This window comes from Durio zibethinus, chromosome 8, assembly GCF_047325235.1.
Source record: "Durio zibethinus cultivar Kanyao isolate XHJ-2024 chromosome 8, ASM4732523v1, whole genome shotgun sequence".
In the NCBI taxonomy this organism is placed as follows: domain Eukaryota; kingdom Viridiplantae; phylum Streptophyta; class Magnoliopsida; order Malvales; family Malvaceae; genus Durio; species Durio zibethinus.
This window is the reverse complement of record NC_143169.1, coordinates 23,282,118-23,305,557: the sequence shown is the minus strand read 5'-3', so window position 1 is coordinate 23,305,557 and position 23,440 is coordinate 23,282,118. Positions and strand designations below refer to the sequence as shown.

General features: G+C 29.6%; 1 protein-coding gene, 1 long non-coding RNA gene and 1 pseudogene across 4 annotated transcripts; 1 reads left to right on the top strand and 2 right to left on the bottom strand.

The window, feature by feature from the left end:
* Nucleotides 1-1,233: 1,233 nt before the first annotated feature.
* Nucleotides 1,234-10,876, bottom strand: LOC111279053 (putative LRR receptor-like serine/threonine-protein kinase At1g56130). 3 transcript variants are annotated; one of them, XM_089764797.1, is made up of 24 exons: nt 10,723-10,876; nt 8,730-8,919; nt 8,262-8,495; nt 7,964-8,035; nt 7,696-7,767; nt 7,016-7,087; nt 6,866-6,937; nt 6,677-6,751; nt 6,489-6,560; nt 6,294-6,365; nt 6,094-6,165; nt 5,938-6,009; nt 5,734-5,799; nt 5,399-5,461; nt 5,102-5,146; nt 4,856-4,917; nt 4,375-4,754; nt 4,006-4,201; nt 3,748-3,909; nt 3,144-3,262; nt 2,823-3,033; nt 2,312-2,543; nt 2,031-2,181; nt 1,234-1,916 (listed from the first exon to the last, which is right to left on the bottom strand). In XM_089764797.1, exons 4-24 carry the CDS (start codon nt 7,990-7,992, stop codon nt 1,527-1,529), a joined length of 2,685 nt encoding a protein of 894 aa, XP_089620923.1. In that variant the 5' UTR covers nt 7,993-8,035; nt 8,262-8,495; nt 8,730-8,919; nt 10,723-10,876; the 3' UTR covers nt 1,234-1,526. The 3 variants fall into 3 exon arrangements, with proteins under 3 accessions (XP_089620923.1, XP_022721694.2, XP_089620924.1); XM_022865959.2 differs by having other exon boundaries at nt 8,262-8,333; XM_089764798.1 differs by lacking the exons at nt 8,730-8,919; nt 10,723-10,876 and adding an exon at nt 8,496-8,626 and having other exon boundaries at nt 8,262-8,333.
* Nucleotides 10,877-16,153: 5,277 nt separating this feature from the next.
* Nucleotides 16,154-17,020, bottom strand: LOC149517644 (uncharacterized). Its single transcript, XR_016344078.1, has 3 exons — nt 16,897-17,020; nt 16,690-16,803; nt 16,154-16,267 (listed from the first exon to the last, which is right to left on the bottom strand). It is a non-coding gene; the product is annotated as an uncharacterized LOC149517644 (long non-coding RNA).
* Nucleotides 17,021-21,427: 4,407 nt separating this feature from the next.
* On the top strand, nt 21,428-22,217 carry LOC111278749 (auxin-responsive protein SAUR71 pseudogene; annotated as a pseudogene).
* Nucleotides 22,218-23,440: the final 1,223 nt, after the last annotated feature.

Genomic DNA, 23,440 nt, shown 5'->3' with positions numbered 1-23,440 from the left:
TGCCACATAACTTATAATTCTCATGGGTTGTGTCGTATCAAATATAATATTATTTTTCGTATTGAGTTGGATTAAACATAATCTATTAATGTTTTTTAAATTTTAATTATTTTTTAAAAAAATTTCATCTATTGTTATTAAAAATAATATGCAAGAGATAAATAAACACATAATAAAATAAAATAAAAACACATAATTTATGTGATTTCACAAAATGTCTACATCTACAGGGATAAAAAAATATTGAAATTACAATTCTAATATTTAATAAAAACACACATACACATCATCTATCTAATGCCAAGTAATATACATATAAGTAACTAAGGTTTAAACAATTGGTCCATATATCATAAGTAAAATTCTAAAGGAAACTTTTGATAATTTGAGAAAAAATTATTTTAAAAGCATTTGATCTAATGGTATTTTTTGAAATTGTTTTATAATTGGATGGTATATCATTATTAATTGAATCATTTAAACGTTAATCATCTATAAAAACAAATGATTGCTCAAACTACACTATAAATTTAAATAATTAATTATGTTAATTATTTTGTGATAAATAAAATATACTTAAAAACCATTAGAATACTGACTAAATATAATTTGTATGAGATCATTAGAATCAACAGATAAAACTTTGTGATTTTTCTTATGCCTTTTGCAAACAATTAATCCGTCCTTTTATTTTAAAACCAAAATCTTTATATATAATATATATATGTAATAAGTTTGAAGATTTTGATAACTTTTGAAGGAATGTTATTTTTTTTTCACATAAATTTAAATAACTAAAAATAATCGATGTATTGAATGGTTCGCAAACTAATTAAATATAATTTATCTATCAATAATTTTAAATATTTAATAAGTAAATTTATTTAATATAATTTTATTTTATAAATTATAAAAAAATAAATATAGTTTTATTAAAATATAAAAAATAACATGAATACAATTAAAAGTCAAAGTCAATTTATAACAATTACGAACCAACATGACACAATACATCTAAACTTATATATCATGTCGTGCTAGTCCACGTATCACGTGTGGATATTAGGCTTTAACGGACTGTGTCACACCTATCCATGAACTTAATAACTTTTAACTCAACATGACACTCAAATATATTGTGTTTGACTCAATTTAATTATTTAATAACCACTCGTATCAAACACGACTTATATTATATCGAATCGCATCATAATTTGTCTAATTCATTTGACATTTTTAAATGACAGTGATAATATGAATTTTTTTTTTTTTTTTGCTTTGAAAAGTAGTGTTCCCTTATATTTATGGCATATACATTACATTCCAACAACCGCAAGTCTTTGTGGTCTGAATTTCAAAATATTGCCAAAGTATATTAATTACAAGATCATAACTATATATATGAACAGAAAGGATAGTTTCTAGAACTTCAAAGTAGGCAGCCGAAGAAACAGCATAAGAAAAGTACCAAAATTGTGTTCCAACATAATGACATGGTATAAGTAGCAGTATGGAATAAACAACTCTTACCTTCCTTCTCCACTAATGTCACTTAATTCAGTAACGTTTACTGGGGAGACAATTGGTTCTGTCCCTGAAACAGTCTTGTTCTTACTCTTGTTGATGCCGCTGCTATCGGATACAATGGATGTTTGTGTTTCTTCACTCATGAAGGTGCTTGTTATATCCTTGAAATCCCAGTCTGTTAAATAACTTGGTTTTGATGTAACATTGCTCACTTCAATATCTCCAGCAAGCATAGCCACCACACGAGACATGGATGGCCGCATTGCTGGTGATGCCTGAGTGCATAAAAGTGCCACTCCTATCACTCGCAGAGCTTCATTTTCATCGAACTCTACTAAAGTTGGATCCAACAGACTCAAGCTTTGGTTATTTTCATGCAGGTTCCATGTCTAGAGATATTGTAGAAAATAGAAATAAATAACCATGAGCAAGTCCTTCAAATTTTAACAGGTACTTGAACAACTAGTACTACAAAAAAGGGTTAAAGATTTCCTTTTCATTACCCATTCAAGAAGATAAATTCTGTCATTTTCAAAGGTATTGTCTGAGTTTGGTCTACCACTGAGAACCTCCAAAGCAACAACACCAAAGCTGAAAACATCAGCTTTCTCAGTGAGATGCCCTCGCATTGCATACTCCGGTGCCAGGTAGCCACTTCAAGATAATTAAATTACATGGTGAATAATGTTTATTGTGAAGATTATTGAATCTAGCTACTTGGGTACAGAAATCACATGCATGACATTAAGGAAGGACTCCTGAACAAGAGGTCGAAAGGGCTTACATGGTTCCTGCAACCCGAGTGCTGATGTGAGTTTTGTTGTCATCATACAGCTTTGCCAATCCAAAATCAGATATCTTCGGGCACAGCTCTGCATCAAGCAAAATATTGCTTGCCTTGACATCTCTATGGACAATCCTTGGCCTAGACTCCTCATGCAGATAAGCTAGCCCTCTTGCTGTTGACAAGCAGATATTGAAGCGGGTTGGCCAATCAAGATGTAAGTCATTATGTCCTGTTTATAGAGCAAGAAGTCTCATAAGCATGTTCATTAATCAGCAAAGGAATAAATTGTACTACACATATACTGCATTCATGTCAAAAGATTGAAGAGAAAATAAATCTTGCACATGTTTATCATACCATTCAAATCCATTCTTTTACTTTTTGTTTGTAAAATAAAGTTGTACAATTATAGTTAGATCCATTTTGATAATTTTGGTAACAGAAAAAGACTTGGGTTCCAGATTCCAAAGAGTGGAAAGCATGAAAAGATTATAGAATGTTCTCGTACCAAAAAGTGCCTGATCAAGGCTTTTGTTTTCAAGATACTCGTAAACAAGGAGGCGCCTATTTCCTTCAATGCAGCACCCATGTAGTTTGACAAGATTACGGTGTTGCACTGCTGAAATGGTAGCTATCTCAGTAACAAATTGATTCTTCCCTTGGTGTGATGCTACTGAAAGTTGCTTCACAGCCACAACTCTCCCATCAGAAAGCGTACCCTAAAATGTAGTACTATAATTCAGTAACATTGTAATAAATCATCCTCTCCCAGTAATTTTCATCATCACATGCCAAGCTGTTACCATAGTTACACGCTAAAATAGTTTACCTTGTATACAGGCCCAAATCCCCCTTCTCCTAATTTATTTGAAGAACTGAAGTCTTCTGTGGCGACTTTCAACTCAGAATAACTAAATGTGTTTGGTCTGGGGCCAATACCAAGAAGCACTGCAGAGTCAAGGAAGGCAATTAGTAGGCTGTAAATTGTGGGGATGACATGCAAAAAAATTATACTGAACAGAGATCTGAAGGTTAGAACAGCTGCATTGAACTTTGACCACAGCCCTTAAGGCCTTTGAAAAATTATGTTTGTCTATTGCAATAAACTAAACCATTCTCCATGACCGTCAAGAGAGTGTAGATGATTATTATACACATAGTATCCACTACCTCTAGGCCTTGCTGAAAAGTGAAAAGCGACTCAAATTTCATCACAAAATCTTTGATGAGATGATTCATTTTTCATTATTATACACTTAGTATCCACTACCTCTAGGCCTAGCTGAAAAGTGAAAAGTGACTCAAATTTCGTCACAAAATCTTCAAGGAGATGATTCATTTTTCTATGTCAAGATGCATTTTTTTCTGATATACAATGACTACTATTACTATATAACTGTAAAATATATATTATGATACACTGAGTCTCTTACCTTCCTCATCAGCATCTTCTTTTCTTCTCATAACATAAATAATTGCAAATATGAGCATCAAAGCCACGAAAATAACAGGAACTGAAATACCAACAATCAATCCAGTATGGTTCTTCTCTTTACTAGTGCCCGGTGGTATCCCACTGACAGTTGGTATGAAATCTAAGCAACAATACACAGGTATTAGAAACAGAAAATATATGATGCGCACATGAAGCACCTATTACATTAAGATTCATAAGTGTTAAGGTGTCTTACCTGAAACAACATTAATAGCTGAAATGGATGGACCATAATAACCTTGTTCAGGTGTACAGCAGGTACCCTTACCGGCCCAAAACAGGTGAATTTCAAGATGGTTCTCCGTTACATTAGCAGTGAAATTCCTAGTTATTGCTCTCTCAGCACCACCTGCCTCCTTTGATATATCAAAATCCCTTAATTGGCGGGTTCCCTGATGAAGTATTGATGAGATATTATAGCAGTAAGATTTCTAAATGTAAAATTAAGTGAACATTAAAATTAAGTGAACATAATTGTGACATAGAAATACTGTAAATAGAGGGCATGAATTGTATGATCTGCAACTGAGAATGGTACGATTTTCTACTTGAAACGAAATATTACCTGAATATAAACATCGAACACTCGCCTCCCCAGACTCTTCCAAGACTGTGTGGTTCTGTCTGGGAAAGCTGTTTCTGCAAAGAACAAGGTTATCCTATAAGGTCCATTCTCAAGGCCTAGGCCATAGTATCTGATTGATCCAGGGGATAGCCTTGAAGTCTGATACAACTCCGGAGTGTTGGTACTTCTCACCTGTGCCAAGCTGTTCTGCACATACTGTTGATTTTGTCTGTCTGCAAACAAACCTACATTGCTAACTGCCCATTTCTGTGTAGTGGTTACATTAAATGCTGCCGCCCCAAGAGTTCTGTTTTCAGCCTCAAAAACTATTCCATTAGAAATCATCTGTGGGCCACCACACTTGATCGAGAAGTTTGCATCTGCCAATGTCAACAGAGTACTAAGCATTTGTCATGATTAATCTATATATAATTAAAACCTCAATAACAGATGCTGATTCCAAAGTTTTAGCCAAGCTTACATCGTGGAGAATTTCTATTGCATGGGAAGCTTCTTTGAAGGCATTCCAATCCTGGTAAAAGCCTGCGGAATTTCAAAACAATTTCTGGATTAGGAACTTTAAAAGAATGCATTGCATGGTAGAGATAATAGGGAACATTTGGTTTCATAGACGTACAAGGACTCTTTCCAGAAAGTTTTACACTTTTATTCTTAGGGAAAATGTATACGAGGAGTGTAAAACAAGGTGCTGGGAATGATAACTTACCCTGAGTTTGAGCTGTTAAATGTTAAGTTGTTGCCCACAAAATTCCTACATAAAATACCATGAAACAATCTATTATCAATGTCTTTAATAATATGTCTTGTGTCTCCTAAGACAATGTGCTAACAGATTAGATGTTGAATATTGGCATTGATTTCCAATTGATTCCTTTTTGCATTATGATATCAACTATAAGAAATTAAGCTCCATATGAGCACCAAAAAAGTCTTGAGCGTCAAAGCAAAGTGTTAAAATTAGAAAATAAAAGTAAAGGAAGCCATCATGGTTTGAGATACATACAGTTGTAAGCCTAAGTTTACCCATGAGGGCAAGTTTCCTGATAGCAAATTGTACGATAAATCTCTGCACAGAGAAGTAAATTAGCAGAACGTAAGTAGGAAGTATGAACATATTACCAGAATCAGGAGAATTTAACTGCTTTTACAATTTCATGCAGGTTCACTAGATGGAAGATGCTGACTGATGGCTTCACAACTATAGTGAATATCAGACAGTGAAAGTTGAAAAGTAACAGTACATGAAAATTTTTGCGTCATATGAGAATTCACAACATTACTAGTCAGAATAGTGCCCAACTGATTCAACGAATGAGTTAGTGTGATAGCATGACTTACATAGTCTGAAGAGTTTCACTCTTTTGGCTGGGAATTGAACCTGAAAGACTATTATTTCCAAGAAACCTGGCCATTTCAATAGCACGGAGGAGAATAATGTCAAGTGAAAAGCATCATAAGGCCAGACCCAAAAGTCCAACATAAAACTGTCATAACATGAGATTTTCAGCCATTGAAGGGGATGGTTTTCATTTTGTAGCTTACAAGTAGCTAAGAGAATTCATAATGAACAAAGCACTAGGTATTTGGCCTGTTAAGTTGTTGAAACTCAAATCCCTGGAAGAGAAAAGAAATTAAAAACATAAAGCAGAAGCAAATATCATAAATTACTGAAGCAGTTAATTTGTAAATAAAACTTACAGCTTTTGTAAAGATTGTAATTCTGTTATATAAGATGGCATAATACCAGTGAGTAACACATTTCTTAGTACTCTACAGGAAATAAGAAGAAACAAAAAAAAAGGGAATGAGATAAGTCCATTAGTCAATAAATTTAGACAAAAATATTCACTTTCTTTTCCACAGATGAGTACAAGAAGTCGAGAGTATGCTTAACTCACAAGTCAGTCAAGTTCTTTAGATTTCTTATAAAATCAAGAGAAGAGCTCCCATTGTAAATGCCACCAATTCGCCTGCATGAAAGTATAAAAGCATCAAATACAAGTACATATATACATACATGTATGAACATGCAGATAAAGCAAGAAAGTCCTTCGGTGTGTGGGAGTATCAGGACAAACAATATATCTACTCACAAAGATGTCAATGAGGTTAAGTTTGCAAAACTGGACGGTATAGGCCCTTCAAAGGAGTTCCCTTCAAATCTCCTGTATTATTTTACAGATTAGTCAAACTGATGAAGAATCTAGGCAAAGCTATCCTTCTTGATGCTGATTCAGATAGAATTTATTTGAAAATTAACCAAGATGCTTCAATAACTTACAATGATGTAAGCTTTGTCCAGTTATTGCCAATAAAGTCAGGTATTTTGCCAGTGAAAGCATTGTCAGATGCCCACCTAAAATTCACGAAAGCTCACCGTTAATATGATAAGGTAAGGCAATTTGCAGGTCAAGAAGACAGAAAAGGCCATAAACATATAGAAGGATTGCAATCCCTAGGTCTTTCTTACACAATTTGCAGGTTTTCAAGGTTCGCAAAAGTTGAGGGAATCTCACCACCCAATCCACAACTGTTAATGTAACTGTCAAATTCATAAACCAATGTTGTTAAAATTTCATATAGTAAACCTGTAAACACATTCATGTTCCAGAGAACTTACAGTTGTTCTAGGTTGACTAAATTACCAAGCTCCGGAGGGAGTGTCCCAGAGAAACTATTAACACCAAAAGACCTGCATGACATAGATCCACAAAAAATATTATTTGCAAAAACATTAAAAAACCCATTTGGATTTATACCATACAATGTATATACCTACATATGCATGCAAATCAAGCAATTTTAACATAGAATAGAAGGAATAGAAAAGACCCTTTCAAGAAATTTTGCAGCTAACCCTTTCGGGGAGTCTCACAGGAAAATCTAGTATAAATAAGGTGTATTAAAAAATATATTTGAGTGTTACCAAATTTTCTGTTGTAATGTGGTTCTCTTTATGTTTTGTTGTTTTGATTATACCTCAAAGATTTTAAATCATCATCATTGCAATTAGTAAAAATTTAATGAAGAGAAGAACAGATTTCGTCTAATTTAGATCCATATGATATTAAAGCAACAGCATAATAGTAGAATATGTACAAGGCAACTGCAACTATAAGCAGCAGTATCCTTCCGATCAAAAGCTAGACTAACTGAACTAATTGACAAGACATCATCAACTAATTTATCCTTTCATGGGAATATGATAGCATTTAAGAGGAAATGTTTGCTTAAAAACAGAATTATTTGATGATTTAGATGGTGAGAAAAGGACTCATTGAGAGTTTCTTCAAGTCTTACAGCATATATAGCTCCTTAAGATTTCCAAGCTCCATTGGAATGGGTCCAGTGAAATCATTGTGGGCAATTGACCTATACAAATGAAAATAAAAATAAATAAACAATCCAAAGAATAGTGTTTTTTAATAAATAATCCAAAAAATGTTATTGGAAACTTGTTGTTAAGGCCTGAAAACCATTAAAAAGCTAGATAGATTTTGAAAATTTTCAAAGAAATAATGTATACAAAAATTGAAATGCTTTTATAAGACCATCAGTCAGTTCTCACAGTAAGGTTAGTCTAGACATATTTCCCATAAATGCGGGCAAAGGACCAGAGAAGAAGTTTTGATCAATCTTCCTGCATCACCAAACAATGAATGATTATAATCAGTTACTGTTAATGTAAAACTCTGTCATTATAATGAACATGATTAACCATTTTCCATGACTAAAAGACATAACCTTACTGATATGTAAATGTTATGATGAAAAATAATCTGTAATCATGTGGAAAATCTTAAAAATCAATGTAGGTTTATACAGATCAAACTTGAGAAAGAAAAGAGGGAAAAGAACATTCTTACAAGAACGTCAGAAAAGGCAAATCCAAAAGCTCCTCTGGTATCACTCCTCGTCTATCTAGAGCATATACCCGCCTGACAAAAGTGTATAAACATGTAAACTATTACTATAATTGATTTAGAAAAGGACTCAAAAAACTTCCACCAGTTCCCTGCTTCATTAAACCTCCCAAAAGGCTATTGATTCAATTCTAGTCATAATCTGGCAAGACTGTAGCGTGTAAGTGGCAGGATTACCTGCAAAACAATGTGATTCAAAAGAATTCCACAACATGGGAAGCAAATCTCTCCACATCATCTGACAAACACTAATGAAATCTGTTCTGCCTATTACTAGTCAATTCAATGAACTAGCTTTGGAATTGGACCTAATTGGCCTTATTTTAACTGTTACTATACTGTGATAATAATGGCTTAAAAATATGTAGAGTAAAACAGGAAAAAAAGAAGAGTGAGAGTGCAAGTATATACAGTCTAGTGATGTGGCAGAGAGTGTTATTGTTGAAAGAACAATCACATCTGATAGCTGGGTTATTAGCAGGATCCTCAAAGACAGAGTCGCTTTGACTAAGAGCAAGTCCACTGCATGGCTCTCCACTGATGTTCCATGAATCCACTGCTTGTGTATCCCACTGTTGGAAGATTGTGTTCAATGCCCCCACTGGTTCGCATTAATAATAATTCCGAATAAAAAACATGTTAGGCGATTTATTACCAACAAAATAACCATGGCTAAGAATGCATAACCCATAAATATATAAAAATCAAAACTAAGACAAAAATGAAAAATATTCAACGTGAATGATTTAGTTTTTGACATCATGTGTCTTACATTTAATTATTATAATTTGATTTAATTTAAATTTTAAAATATTTTATATAATAAATTATATTTATTTTTTATATTTCTAATTGATTTACATTTTACATAAATGTGAATATATAAAAGATTAATTTTCTTTTCATATCTCAGCTTCAAAATATATAGAAGGTTACAACTTACAATTGATCTAGATTAATAGAAATTATCAAGCTAACAGTCAAATTTTTAAACTTTATACTTAAATTAATAATTAAAGTTCAATACTCAATTCACAATAAGTTTATTAGTTACAAAGTAGAGATGCGTTTTCATGTGTGGTTAACTTGTGAATCACAACAAGAACAAAAAAAAAAATTATGATTTAACGTTTTTAGTAGGTGATATCAAGATTTCAACCCATACGTAACCCATTAGCACTATTATTAATTAGACTAGAGAATTTTCAAAGATGAAAAATATTTCCATTGACATTAAGAACCAAGTAAAGTGATGGTTCATAAAGCAAAAGCTCAAAGAATTCACATTTGGTGATGAAAACGACACTTTTAAATTCTCAAGCTTGACTGAGGGAAACGTTAATCGATAAAATACTAATTAAAATCTTTTTTTTTTAATATAATGTTGAAACGCAATTGAATTATTAACTTTGGAAGATTATATTAACTGTCAACAACCTGTAATAAAATATTTGACAAAGAAATCAATGAGAGATAACTTAAGTATTGCCAAATGGATTAACTTCTTTGATGATATGTCAAAGAAGAAAGTGTCATCTAAGTATTAGTTCTGAACAGATACTTTTAAGTTACGGATTCGAACAGATTTAGACCTTTACCTCCTCGCATGAATTAGGTAGATAAAGGATTTGGTTAGATAAAAAATTAATAAGAAGAAAAAAAAATCAATGGAAGCCTTCAAAATTTCAGCATGCTTACCCACTCCGATGAAAAATAGATATCGATCATTCAATCCCCAGATGAGATGATGTCATAGAAGAAGACTTAACTGGCCGATAGAATTAAATACTTATATATATATATATATATATTAAAAAATCAATTAATCTTTTTGCACCACCTGAGATAGGGGGGTCTGTTCTATATAATTTTTTTTGGCCAAACTGTTCTACATAATTAAATAACTATGAGTTACTGAGTACTATTGCTTTTTCTTCTTTAATCAATATATAAGTGTATGACAGATTCCTTTCGAAAATAGTAATCTTTGAACCAGTTTTAAGTTGATGAACTTCAAATAAAAGCACGCCTACATCTATGGATTTGTCAGGATGAGAAAAAATGGATGATTGATATGGACAAACTGACAATTTCAATGTAAAGGTCTGAATGTTGCTTTGCATTCAAATAACAAACATATAATGATTCAGATAATGTTTTAAAAGATGACTATTAAGTACTGTATAAAATGTTGACAGAAAGCCACCACTTCCAAAATAAAAACAGAACTTGTCTGTAACTTTTGCCGGAGAGCTAGGCAGAGAAGAGAGAGAGGGTTTTACAAAGATTAATCATCAAAAGACAACTGATTTCTACACTGACATGCTTGAAGATGCATGGCTTTGTACTTTGCAAAGAAAGAAATGTAAAGGGGGAGAGAGAGACAGACAGACAGAAAGAATACCTTCAGAGGGGTCAGTGGTGGCATTCTGGGCATTGGATTTGCTGCACCAAAAGAAGACAACGAAGAAGAAGAAGCAGAGCAAGCATGTGGAAGAAGACGGTGGCTTCAGTCTCAAAATCATCTTTTCTCTCTTCACAAACAGGATATTGGAATTGGATGACTGCTTCTCACTCACCACATATATTGACATCTAATTGTACGGAGTCACCGCAGGAATGACTAGGACGCCTTTTGTCCAATACAAAGAAACAAAAAACTCTTATTTTATGATAATTTATTCTATTTTATCTATTGATTTTTGGCACGACTATACGTAACTACCATTGTTATTTGTCCCTACGTTCCCAATTATACATGGACAGTTGGCAACATGACGAAATACTACCACCATAGGCAAAAAATAACTCAACTCTGTGCCGTGCCTGGCTTGGAGCTTTATCCAAGTTCAGTTTATCATTATTATAATTATTATTTAGATTTATATTTGATACTCTATATATATTTCAAAATTTTCTTCCATGAAACAAATTTTTTTGATTGATTTCAAAATCTCATATTTGTGCCGAGTTTCAACTTCAAGAGATAAGTCTTGAAATCACAAAAAAAAAAAAATGACGCTCAAGTCAAATATTAGTACAAAAAATTGAAATAAAAAAAATTTAAAAATAATACGAGAATGAAATAATAATAACTGAATATATTTATTTATAGGCATAATATAAAAGGTATGTGAGATATAAAGTGATGTAGTTAAGTTAACGTAACATGTAACTTTAAATATATCAAATTGATTTAATAAATTAAATTAATTTAAAATTTTAAAATATTTTTGAATATCTACTAACAATTTTTAATAAAAAAATTTAATCAAAATATTCTTTAAATCCTAAAATATCCTTAACAATGATAAACAATTTTAAAATTTCAAGTGAATTTGTTGTGAGTGTTCATTTTTTTTCCTAAATTTATCGATTTTTTTAGAATTAATCAGAGTATATCAGATTCAAGCGAATGACAAATAAAGCGAAAGTTGTATAGTTTGGCAATGAACTTGAAGATACTTGGTTGCATTCAATCCATCCTTCCCTTCAAGATTCTTCACTTCTATAGGTGTGACAACATGGACATGTCCTCCCCACCCACTGAGACAGACACGATCTACTGATGAAAGGAGAGCTTGGGAAACCGTTTCAAACAACTCCTTAGGTTTCATGTCCTTACATACACAGTAAACAATCCATGGGACTTCAAAACCACCTGAACCTTTAGTCCAAGGCTAACCTTTTATAACTTTGAAAACTTGAACCCTTTCTGGATGGTCAGCAGACGGCGGCTGCACACAAAATTTATGTTTATTTAATTTTAAGGACTTTTACTATTTAAAATTTATTTATTAATGAAGTGTAACTGAGGTGCAACCAAGGCGAGAATGAAATGCGGTCTCAATCTGCAAGGCTAAAACCCCATCAAATGAAATGGGTCCGGTCAGGGGATATGACTGGCTACCTAAGCAGATGAGGATATGGAAGAGAACACAAGTTGCAACAGTGTGCCAGGAGCCACCAACACTATTTTGGTGGCTGGCCTTAGACTTGTCCACGACTCTTTTACTTTAACTAACTTTTTTTTTTCTTTTTTTCGTCTTTCTAGGCCAAACGATGGCATTAATTGGACAATTCAAACTCTGAACAGCGCCACCTACGACCGTGTCGAACTCAAATTTTGACAAACTGCCTCCACGTGGCACAATACGCCTTCTTCGGTTTTTTTTTTTTTTTGACAAAATGGGAAAGATCCTTTTTTCACATTTTCCATCAACAGGGTTCCCAGTGGGAAATGTTTTTGATTTTTTATTGAATTTCGTAGTTAAGGTTAGATGTGATTATTTCGTATACAACACACAATAATATAATATAAAATAATACCAAAATATATATATTTTAAAAAATATATTTTATGTTTATTTAAATCGATATGAATTTTAACATAACATAATTTATATTCTATATATGTTAATACGTTTAAATACATGATATGACATGAATAATATATTTAATTTAATCTTATAATATGAATATATATTTAACATATTTAAAATATTTTTATATTTTTTTAATTTAATATAAATATTAAAGATTATTTTTATTTTTAAAATTTTAATTATAATACTTTATTAATTTTTAATATCATATAAAAATTATTTTGAACATTTAATTATGCTACTCATTTAATAATATTATAAAATTATTTTTTTATATTAATAATATAAATACAATACAAATATTAATATTAGTCTTATACGTTATTATTTTATTCTTTAATCTTTAATAGTTTATCATTTTAAATTTAATACTTAAAATTAATATAGTTATGTAATATATATTAAAATTTAAATATATATTAAATACATATTAAATAGGTATTAAATTTTTTTAATATGTGAGTATTTTTTTTATATTATTAATATACCAACTTTATTAAGTTATAAATTATATATAGTTTATAGTTATTTACTATTTTTATTATATTTTTATATATATTTATGTTAATCGATATATTCGTGTATATTGATGTTAATCGTATCTATTTATATATATTTGTATTATTTGTATTTATTTATATTATATTTAAATAGATTAACTATACACGTATTAATCATATTATGTTACATATAATATATATAATCAATGTGTCATATTTATATTTAAAATTTAAATATATTTTATAATTTATGTTGTGTTTCTGTTTTAATAATTCGTTTTATTACAAGTATCAAACACAATTCAAAATACAACACAAAAATACAAATTATCAGATCTAGCCAAGGTCCCGAGTGAAAGCAGACAACTTGGCAACTTTTATAAGGTAGAGCAGTTTTCTAGCAGTCCGGTTGAAAGAACACACTTTTAGAGAGGGGCAACAGATGAAGGACTTCATGGCAAATATGGCGCAACCAATGGCCCTTGGGTTGCTTGGTTTAATTTTCGGCTGCCAGCGCAAGAAGAGCATTCCTTTCTTCGTAAATTGTTAATTCATTTACAAAGTGGCTGATTCGTGCAAGCCTTTGAGATGAGCCACTAAAACTAGGAAGGTAGACAAAGTTAGATTTGTGAGCACCAAGGCCAACTCGATACTCATGTCATGTCAGGGGCAGGCGAGGAAACGTCACATCTGAATCATGAGATCACGGTCCCTTCTGGTCACAAAGTTGAGCCGCTGGGTTAGTTTGCCCAGTTGGCCTGGTTTGACTCACTCCCAAAATATGAATATCTGATTCCATTTCCATCCATCAAATAGGCAAAACCTAAATAATTCATCTTCACATTCAAAGTTTCTTGGACCACCATTTGGAATAGATCTACAACCACAATCATAACACAGATTTTCCATCCTTTCATTGGACAACGTAATTTTCAGAAATAGTCATTTTTTTAAACTAGGATCCCATGATTATCACTGGATCATCACAGCACATCATGCTCACGCACCTGAGCACTAAAAAATAAAAAAGTCCAAGCACATGCGTTCACAGGAGCGCCGGGGCTTTGGTCTAATAGCTCGTGCTTTCACTTTGATGGGAATTTCCGCAGGGCCAGGATTCCCTAGTTACTGCAGCATTTACGGATTTATCCTCCATTTAAACATTTCTTTCTATTGACTTCTTGATATGTGGTTATTATAATTAATTAGCTAATATAAGAGAAATAAAAATGAGAACAAAATTTAGATGAAATTATTTAAGTGAAATTCATGAAATTTCGTGTTAAAATGATCCAATAAAAATTTAAATTAAATAAATTGACAGAGCTTAATTAAAAAATTAATAATATATAAAAGTACTGAAAACATCACTTATAATTCAAATTTAATTAATATTTTTTCAATTGTAAAATTTTCTGTAAGCAATTTTAGTAAAAATATTTATATAAAAAATATATAAAAAAATTTTAACTTTTAAAATTGTGCACACTTAATCTATATAAAAAAATCTCTTAATTTATCAATTAAAATTTTTTATTTTAACTTTTATTTAATCACTTTAATAAAAAATTTTTATAAATTTCACCCAAAAATTTTATTTAAGTATTTTCTTTAAAAACGATAATTATAAGTTTTAACATGACAAAAATGATTTATTTTATTCATGGAGACTAAATATTGGTTTCACAAAATACAACCAATGGCATAACTTTTAATCCAATAAAATATTAGTAGCATGCTTTGCCTTTTAAGTTCATATATTGATTTTTACAAAGTTTAAGAAAAAATTTTGATTTTAATATATTTAATATTAAATTTTTAAAAAAATTTTAAACTGAAAGTTTTATAATTTTTAATGTCAAAAAGTGAAAAAAAAAGTAAAAATAAATTTAAAATATAAAAAATATTATTTTTAGATATTTTAAAAAATAAAACATAATTTTTGGGATATAAAAAAATGAAATATAAAGAATATAATGCAATGATAATATGTACTTTCAACTTTTATTGGTAATTTTCAATTATTACAAATTAAATTTAAATCATTAAAATTAAAATTTTAATATTTTACAAAATTTGCTAGCGGTGGACTATATATTTCATTCTTATTATCTTTTCCTTTTTTTTTTTCTTCATGGTTTCAATCTCTTTACATAGAAATTAGGTATTTATTCTTGAGAGTCAATTTTGTGAACATGAATTGTTGGTTACTCAATGGAAAAGTCTCTCTTCTTTTTTAATTTTTTAAAGTCTGAAAATGCTCTCACATTGCTCATGATCTGCCCCTTGCTAATTGATTTGGACACCATTCTTGCATCCCATGTGGAAAATCACACTCAATTAATAGTTAGGAAAATAAACAAATAATAAGAAAAAAAAATGCGTCTTTCTTGGAAGTAAAAAGAGGCGGAAAGTAAGCAAAGCAAAATGACGAGTGATGATGAGAAAAATAGAACCGATATAGCTAATCCTGTTTTGAAATTTCCTGGAAATATATAAACCCTCATAATCCTCAACCAAAGACATGATTAGGATTAAAAGAAGAGATTAGCCATGAATCTCAAATGAGCAACAGATATAATAAAAAATGTAAAAAGCAAAACTTGTGACAATAGTTCCCAGTGTTTGATGAAGTGTCAATGAAGTGATTGAAAGTTCCAGCTAAAACCACTGCATAGATTCTTTAACCTAGGCTACAAATTTCGATGGAAGAAAAACCAAATGCATGGTCTAGTAGCACTCTGAGAAAGTGAAAAATGATAAAAGTATAGGTAAATGCAAGTTCTAACATCAATACAGACGAGAAAAATGCATGAACAAATAAAACTAGACAGATGGTGAATAAAAGCATGTGCAAGTTGTTACATGAATGTCAAAACAAATATGATATCACCACAAACAAGAAGTTGGCTCAATTGGCATCATTAATAGTTCACCTCATCGAAAAAGTCTTGAGTTCAAGTCCAGCCGGTGGCCTCTTGTTGGGGTCGTCTCAATGCATGACCTCTGGCCATTATTCTTACGCTGACGAGTACGGCATATGTTGGGCACATGTTGCTCTGACCTACGAACAACTTATTTACCTTGGATTTCTCTTAAAAAATATGACATCACCAGCAATTAAGCAATTCTAACATTGGACTCCATTGGTAGACATGAAGCATTAGCAGGTAGCACATACAACAACATTCTATTTTCCCCAATGACAATATGCAAGTGCAAAGATAGAGAGAACAGAGAACTTCCCCTTCTCATTCATTCCTCATTATATCTCTTCCGGTCCTTTCTTAATCTTAATCTTTATTTGTATATCTTGTGTTAAAGCGAGAATTACCTTTTAAAGGTTAGAAGGTTAGAAAGGGCATAGAAAAAATCACATTATAGTTCCGATAGACCCTCTTCTAGTAATCTACAATGCATTGAGTATTGAAATTAAAATTCAAGAAAAAAAACGAAAAAAAGAAAAAAATTTCGTGAGAAACGTACCTTGGCGTCGTCGATGTCAGATAGATCATCATCAGATTCAGAATGCGACTTACGTTTACACAACACTCCATTTTTGCCTACATTGGAAGACAGAGCTCCCCTGTCTTTCTCCACCTGAGAATTAATCAACCAACAATCAAAACTTAACAGTTTTTTTGACAAAAAAAAAAAAAACAAAACCAAAAATAACAGATAAGATTATCGCACCATGTTTTGACAGCGAAAGCAGCAACGCCGCCTCTGGGGTTTTTGGAGAAATAGGCGAGAGTTAACACTTAAGTATTGACATGTCCATTATAAAGACGGAAAATCTTTGGCTCTGTGATTTTTTTCTTTTTTTGAATCGTTGAATTCACGCTTCTTTTTTTGTTTATATAGTAGGGGCTTTTGGTTATTTAAAATTACGAAAATGACCTAAGACCGCAACACCGCCTCATGGATCGTGGGCTATTACAGGTTGATTTTGGGATGGTAATGTACTTGTAATTGGTGGTCCGGTAAGTAAAGCCCAATCAAATGGATGCTCATTGTAAACAAATTTTTTATAATCTTTTTATTTTTGGAAATACATATTTCGTGTTCAAATCAAAAGTTTCATTAATTTTTTTTTCAAATAAAAAAGTAATGATCTTTCAAAATTAATTATAATAGTAAATTAATATTCATGCAATATCATTTTTTTTTATTTAAAATCAAATTTTAAATTAATTAGTTCATGATTTCATATAATCATATGTATCTTTAAAAGGTATATTCATAAATTTAAAATTCAAATCTTAATTCTTATAATTTTTTTTATCTCAAATTGTCACTTCATTAAAAAAACATACAATTTTCTTTTTGATATGGCCTACTAAATTGTTCGAAGTACTCATTTTGGTTAATGAGTTATAAGTTTTTGGTTTTAAAATGTATTCAAAATTAAGTTTTTGTTTATTATTAACGTACTTGGACTTATGGCTTACTTGCCCGTAAGGACGGGAAAAAAATTAAAAAGAATTCAAAATTAATTCAAAATTTTAATATTTGATTTTATCGGAATTATTTTTTTATTCGATTTAAATTAAATTTAAATATTAAATATATATATTATGTTCATATAAGACTTTGATCGAAAAAATTAAAAATTAAAAAAAAATTAAACCAAGTTATATATTTTTATTAACTTTTATTTATATTTTAAATTTTTATAAAATAAATATAATTATTTTATATTTCAATCTATTTAAATATATTAAAAATTATATAAAAATAATATATAAAAATTTTAAAAAAAATTAAATTTCATGAATTAAAACTGATAGAATTCGGTTTGAATCAAATTAGTTTTAAAGAATGATTTGAATTTTGGTCAAATTTTATAAATTTATAATACTTTACATTATTCTAAAAAGACCGAATCAAATGTGATTAATTCGGAATCATTATCATCCCTACTTACATGTATCATATATATATATATATATATAATGGAAAAAATGGAAGGTGATTCAAAAATAAAATATTTTACCATTTATTTTATGGGTACCTTAGATAAATATTCTATTCTTTACGTCCTTGGTATAAATCAATTATTTATGTAATTTGTCTATGTCAATCAATGTATTTGTTAAAATTAATTTTCTCTAGATTTTTAGAGTTAATGTCTAAAAATTTTAGTAGTTCGTTATTTGTATTTAATGAATAAATTTTATAAATGAAATTAAAAAATTGACAAATATTCTCTTATATTATAATAAGCTTTTTAATATACCCATTAATGTGTTACTCTTGTTGGTTTTCTCATTTAGTAGTAGTAGTTTTGAACATTCTTTCTAGTCTCCAATACCATATGAAGAATTTTAAAGTATTACACAATTTTTATTGAAATGTCTAAAAGTTTTTATACAAAAAATTTAGATTTTATTTGACAAATGCTTTTACTTTTTGTTTCTTTTTTTTTTTAAACTTTAATTTATTTAAGTCAAGTACTTTCAATTAAAGAAAATGATCCTCTCAATTCATTATTTGATGTGAGAAATATATTTTCAATTAAATTTATAGTTAAATTTTAATAATTTTAAATTAAATATAAAAATAATTTAAATAAATATTTTTCATAAATTTAATTGAAAATGCATTTAGCATTTTTAGAGGAAATAATGAAAATTTTCACTGATTTTTAAATTAAAAAAATCATTTTCTTACAATTAAAGCTATGTTGTACTTGGTTGTTGTGTCCAATCCCTTTACTATTTGATCTTTTAATGTGAATTAATTTCTTCACGTACTAATACAGGAAATGGTATCTTCAAACTTTATGACTAATAAATTGGCATTAAATGCTTTAGGAAGTTTCATTGCACTATATATTTGCAACAAATTAAGCCTTCTATGTATTCCTAACCTCCCCAAAGTTTCAGATATTGTAGTCTTGGCTAAAAACTTTTCTTAAATAGTTATTAGGTCCTCTTTACCTTAAAGTTTTATTGATTTTTTTAAAAATATTTTCAAATTTTATTTAAGTTTAATTTCTTCTTTAAACTATTTACATGTTTGAGTTTGGCTTTCTTTCCCTTTCTTTACTAATTTTTTTTCTGATATATTTTTAATTTGCTTATATATAAATGACATTAACATAACTAGGTGAGAAATTAGTATTTAACTATTAAAAAAAGTTGAGAACAATATCTTAATTAGATAACTAAATGAGATTAAAAATTTGAATTCGAGTTCAAATAATCATAATCTTCGATCCAAAATTATTAAAAAGTATTGATGGGTTAATTTAATTGAAAGGAAAGCAACAATAAATACTAATAATTAATAAGACATAATGTAATATACTTTTGTGTAGAAAAAGACACGGCCACATAAGCATCAAAAGGACAAGCTGTATTCACGGAATTTGTACTGAAGCGACTACGGAAGAAAGGGACCGACGATCACGGAATCCACGTTCCCTCCTTCTCCTAATTGCATTTTTATTTATTTTTTGATGATTCTCAATTTCTCATCCATCAATCATCACAATTGCACATTTTTCTTGAGCCAAGCATTACATTTTTGTTATTAATTCAATATATAGTAATTACTCGATTTAGGGGCAAAAGACAAAACCACAAAGCACAAGGATGAGATCAATTGTAAGAAGTTTCAAAAAAAAAAAATCAATTGTAAGAAAAGTTCTAATTTATAATTAGCCTAATTTGTCAAATAATCATTGTTCTTTGTACATGTTCCTTGTTATGAATACCATTACCATAAATATGTACTGTTTGATAATTAAGCTTTATTTTTTTCTTCATTTAAGGTCATATACGTTATGATCTATGTCATGCATACGTTGATTTAAAAAAAAATTAATATATTGATAGTAAAAATTAAAAATAATATTTTATTATCATTTATAGAATTTAAAATTTTCATCGACAATGCATAAAAATCATTTTGTACAAGACAAATACTTAAAAAATTTTAGTATATATATTTAAGGGTTTTATCTTAAAAGCATTCGCATTGATTCCCAAATGCAAGTTTCAATAGTGTTTTAAAAATTTACTATTTAAGTTAGGTTTGGATTTCATTACATTGAATTCATCGCATCATTAATTAAATTTAAATATTAATTTCAGTTAAATTCATTTAATATAAATTTTTCATTGAATTTTTTTATCGCAAATAGTAATTTTTATTATTATTTTCAATTTTATTATAACCAATCTCAATGCGCATTTAATTCAAACCTTAATCAACAACTATATGTCATATCAAGCTGAGAAAATTATGGAAACATATAAAAATGAGAAATGATTCTCTTGTCAAATTAGATGATTGAACAAGTAAGAGTGTTAGTTTCATAAATCAGATCATGATAAAGATTCTATTAAAAAAAATATCATGGAGTCATTTTTCCTTTAAATAATAGAATTCTAGTTGGAATCACTCAAAACAATTACAAGAAAAAGATTCCAATCTTATCAGATTGAAAAAGCTAAGTTAAGCTGGCCCATTATGGATGGGCACTTAGGCATACGTTCATTTTCATTCAAACATGAAGAAAAAATGCAGCTCAAATTAAGTTTGTTTTTCAAAATTTCGGATAGATACAAGAACTTTCAACATAGTGTCTTTGAATTTTGAACCGAATGAAACTGAAAAAGAGGGTGGTTGAACTTGTAATAAATAAGACATAGACATGATGTTTTGCACTTAAAAACAGAATCATATACTATGATTAATTGTAACAAATCCCAACATCTTACGAAACCAATTGGGTTATCCTTTAAACCAATCAAAGTCTTTAAATAATACATTGAATGGATTAAGTTACATTTTGGCATGTAATATATATGCACCTAATCAAGATATTAATAGGATCAATAATTAATGCTTATGCTCTTAATTACATTCTTTTAGTGGCTAAATGCATAAAAACCTTCACATTCCCTTACCAAATATTAACTTGCAAACTTGGAATAAAAACATGAAACTTATTAAGAACCCCACATGCAATTAACCCTTTTTAAAAAAAAGTTATTAGCATTGTTATCAACCATTTGATTCAATAATTATTACATGATTCCTCTTTCATTTAATGTTCAAATCTTTTTTTTAATATATATATATATATTAATAAATTAAATATTACTTCTTAAAAATAATAGTACCATTGAAATGAACTAAGCCCCAAATTAATTACTAGTATATGGTTTCATTGACATGAGATCATGCATGTGGGATATGTGGCAATCCATCACTTTCTCTTAAAAATAACGCATAGAACAAACCTAAAAATATTGATTCGTTGCTCTTTCTTTTATGTACTTTTCAAGTACTGTTCTTTGTACCATAAGACTCTTTTATTGTTTATCTCTCTATTGAAAGCATTCTCTTTTTCGGTCTCAGCTTTCTTCTTCCTCCATTCATGCTAGTCCTTTTTTTTTAAGGGTTATGAAGAAACTGATGCGGAGACTGTCACCAGTTAGGGTGACTCACTCGACCCAATACTCAATGCTTCGATCTCAGCCTCCTGATCCGGCCACCAAGCAAAGATCGGACGTACCGCATGGGCATTTCCCGGTTTACGCGGGGATTAATCAGACGTCGACGCGGAGATTCATCGTCAGTGCAGAGATGCTCCGGCACCCGATCTTCGTGGAGTTGCTCAACAGATCAGCCCAAGAGTACGGATACGAGCAAAGGGGAGTGTTGAGGATCCCCATTAACGACGTTGTCTTCGAACGTGTTCTTGAATCTCTCAGGCGAGGCCAAGAACCTTCAAGTCTGGATGAACTGATCTAGTTATTGAAAAGAAGAATGTTTCTTTTTTTCACTTCTTTTCACCATTGTTCTTGTCGGAGAGATATCTTCTTGTCGTTTGTATATATTTATGATGTGATGAAAGCATAATAGGTTTTGTTGCTGTAAAATACCAGTTGTTTGAAAAAAAAACCCAGCAAAATGAAAGTTAGGACTTTGTATTTTTTTTTTAATTTTAATTATTATAAATAAAAATTGCTTTTATTAATTAATTAAACTTAAATAAACTTATTAATATTTATTTTTTATTTTTAAAAGCCTAATTACTTTTAATTTTATTTATTAAAGAGATATTATTGTATGATTAATTAATGAGGTATAATAATTTTTTTTTTAAGTTTTTATTTTATTATTTGAATTAAAAAAGATATTATACATAAATTATTTCGAATCTGTAATTTTCAAATGTTAACTTTAATAATGTATTAATTGATTCAAAAAATAATCTGCGTAATGTATAATAATACTTATACACCATTAATTCATCAAATATTCAAATATTAACTTTTTTTTATATACATTTGAGCCAAATAGTGTGTTTATTTAGAGGAATTCGCCGGAATCTAAGGGGGGAAAAGCCTTTTTTTTTTTTTTTTTTTTTTACTTTTTAATATTCCATTTTCTTTTTAATATTACTAGAGAATTTACCCATGTTAAACATGACATGATAGCAGTATTATTATCAAAATAACTTTAACTAAAAAACTAGCATGCATTATCAGTACGACATCTCCCCCCTTTTTTTTATTAGGGTTGTTAACCTAAAATTCGTCCCCATGACAAGTAAGCAAACAATGTCCTACATTTTTTTTATTGGAATTAGAATTTGAGTAAATAGCATGAATGATTTAATTCTCAAAGCCTTCAATTATCGCAACGTGTATCATTTTGATCATTTCACGAAATCATGACGTGTATCATCTGACTTAAACATCAATTTTTTTTATATTTTTTTCTTTTATTTCTTTAAATTTTTTCTCTCTAAATTATTCCTTTCTTTATAATTCAAATTTCAAACCACACACCACCACCAGCCCCTGTTTTCTGAAATCCGGTGCTTCGTCGCTGTTGCCGCCACTATTCAGTGTTGCCCACGTTTGTAATCAAAGGTTTTAATCACAATTTTATAATATATTATTTTATATTACGTTTGTAATCAAATTTGACAATTTGGATCAAACCTAATTTTAAACGAAATACCGAATCAAGCTCTCAATTTGTGTATAAACTTATAGCCTTATCAGTATCACATCTTCCCTTTTTTTTTTTATTTTGATGGTCAACCTAAAGAACGTCCACACAACAAATAACCAAACAATGTTTTAAATTTTTTTATGAGAAATTATTTGATATATTGATAATGAAATTTTTTTATTTTATAAATGTGATTAAGATAATGACATATGTTTCACTTATTTTTTAATTTAATTTTTTAAAATATATAAAAAAT

Coding starts and splice junctions, on each gene's coding strand:
- LOC111279053 (XM_022865959.2), bottom strand. CDS start 10,843: ATGATTTTGAGACTGAAGCCACCGTCTTCTTCCACATGCTTGCTCTGC. Junction 7,088..7,695: donor CTTAAGGAGCTATATATGCT/GTAAGACTTGAA, acceptor TATGTCATGCAG/GTCTTTTGGTGTTAATAGTT. Junction 4,202..4,374: donor TGTTCGATGTTTATATTCAG/GTAATATTTCGT, acceptor ATACTTCATCAG/GGAACCCGCCAATTAAGGGA.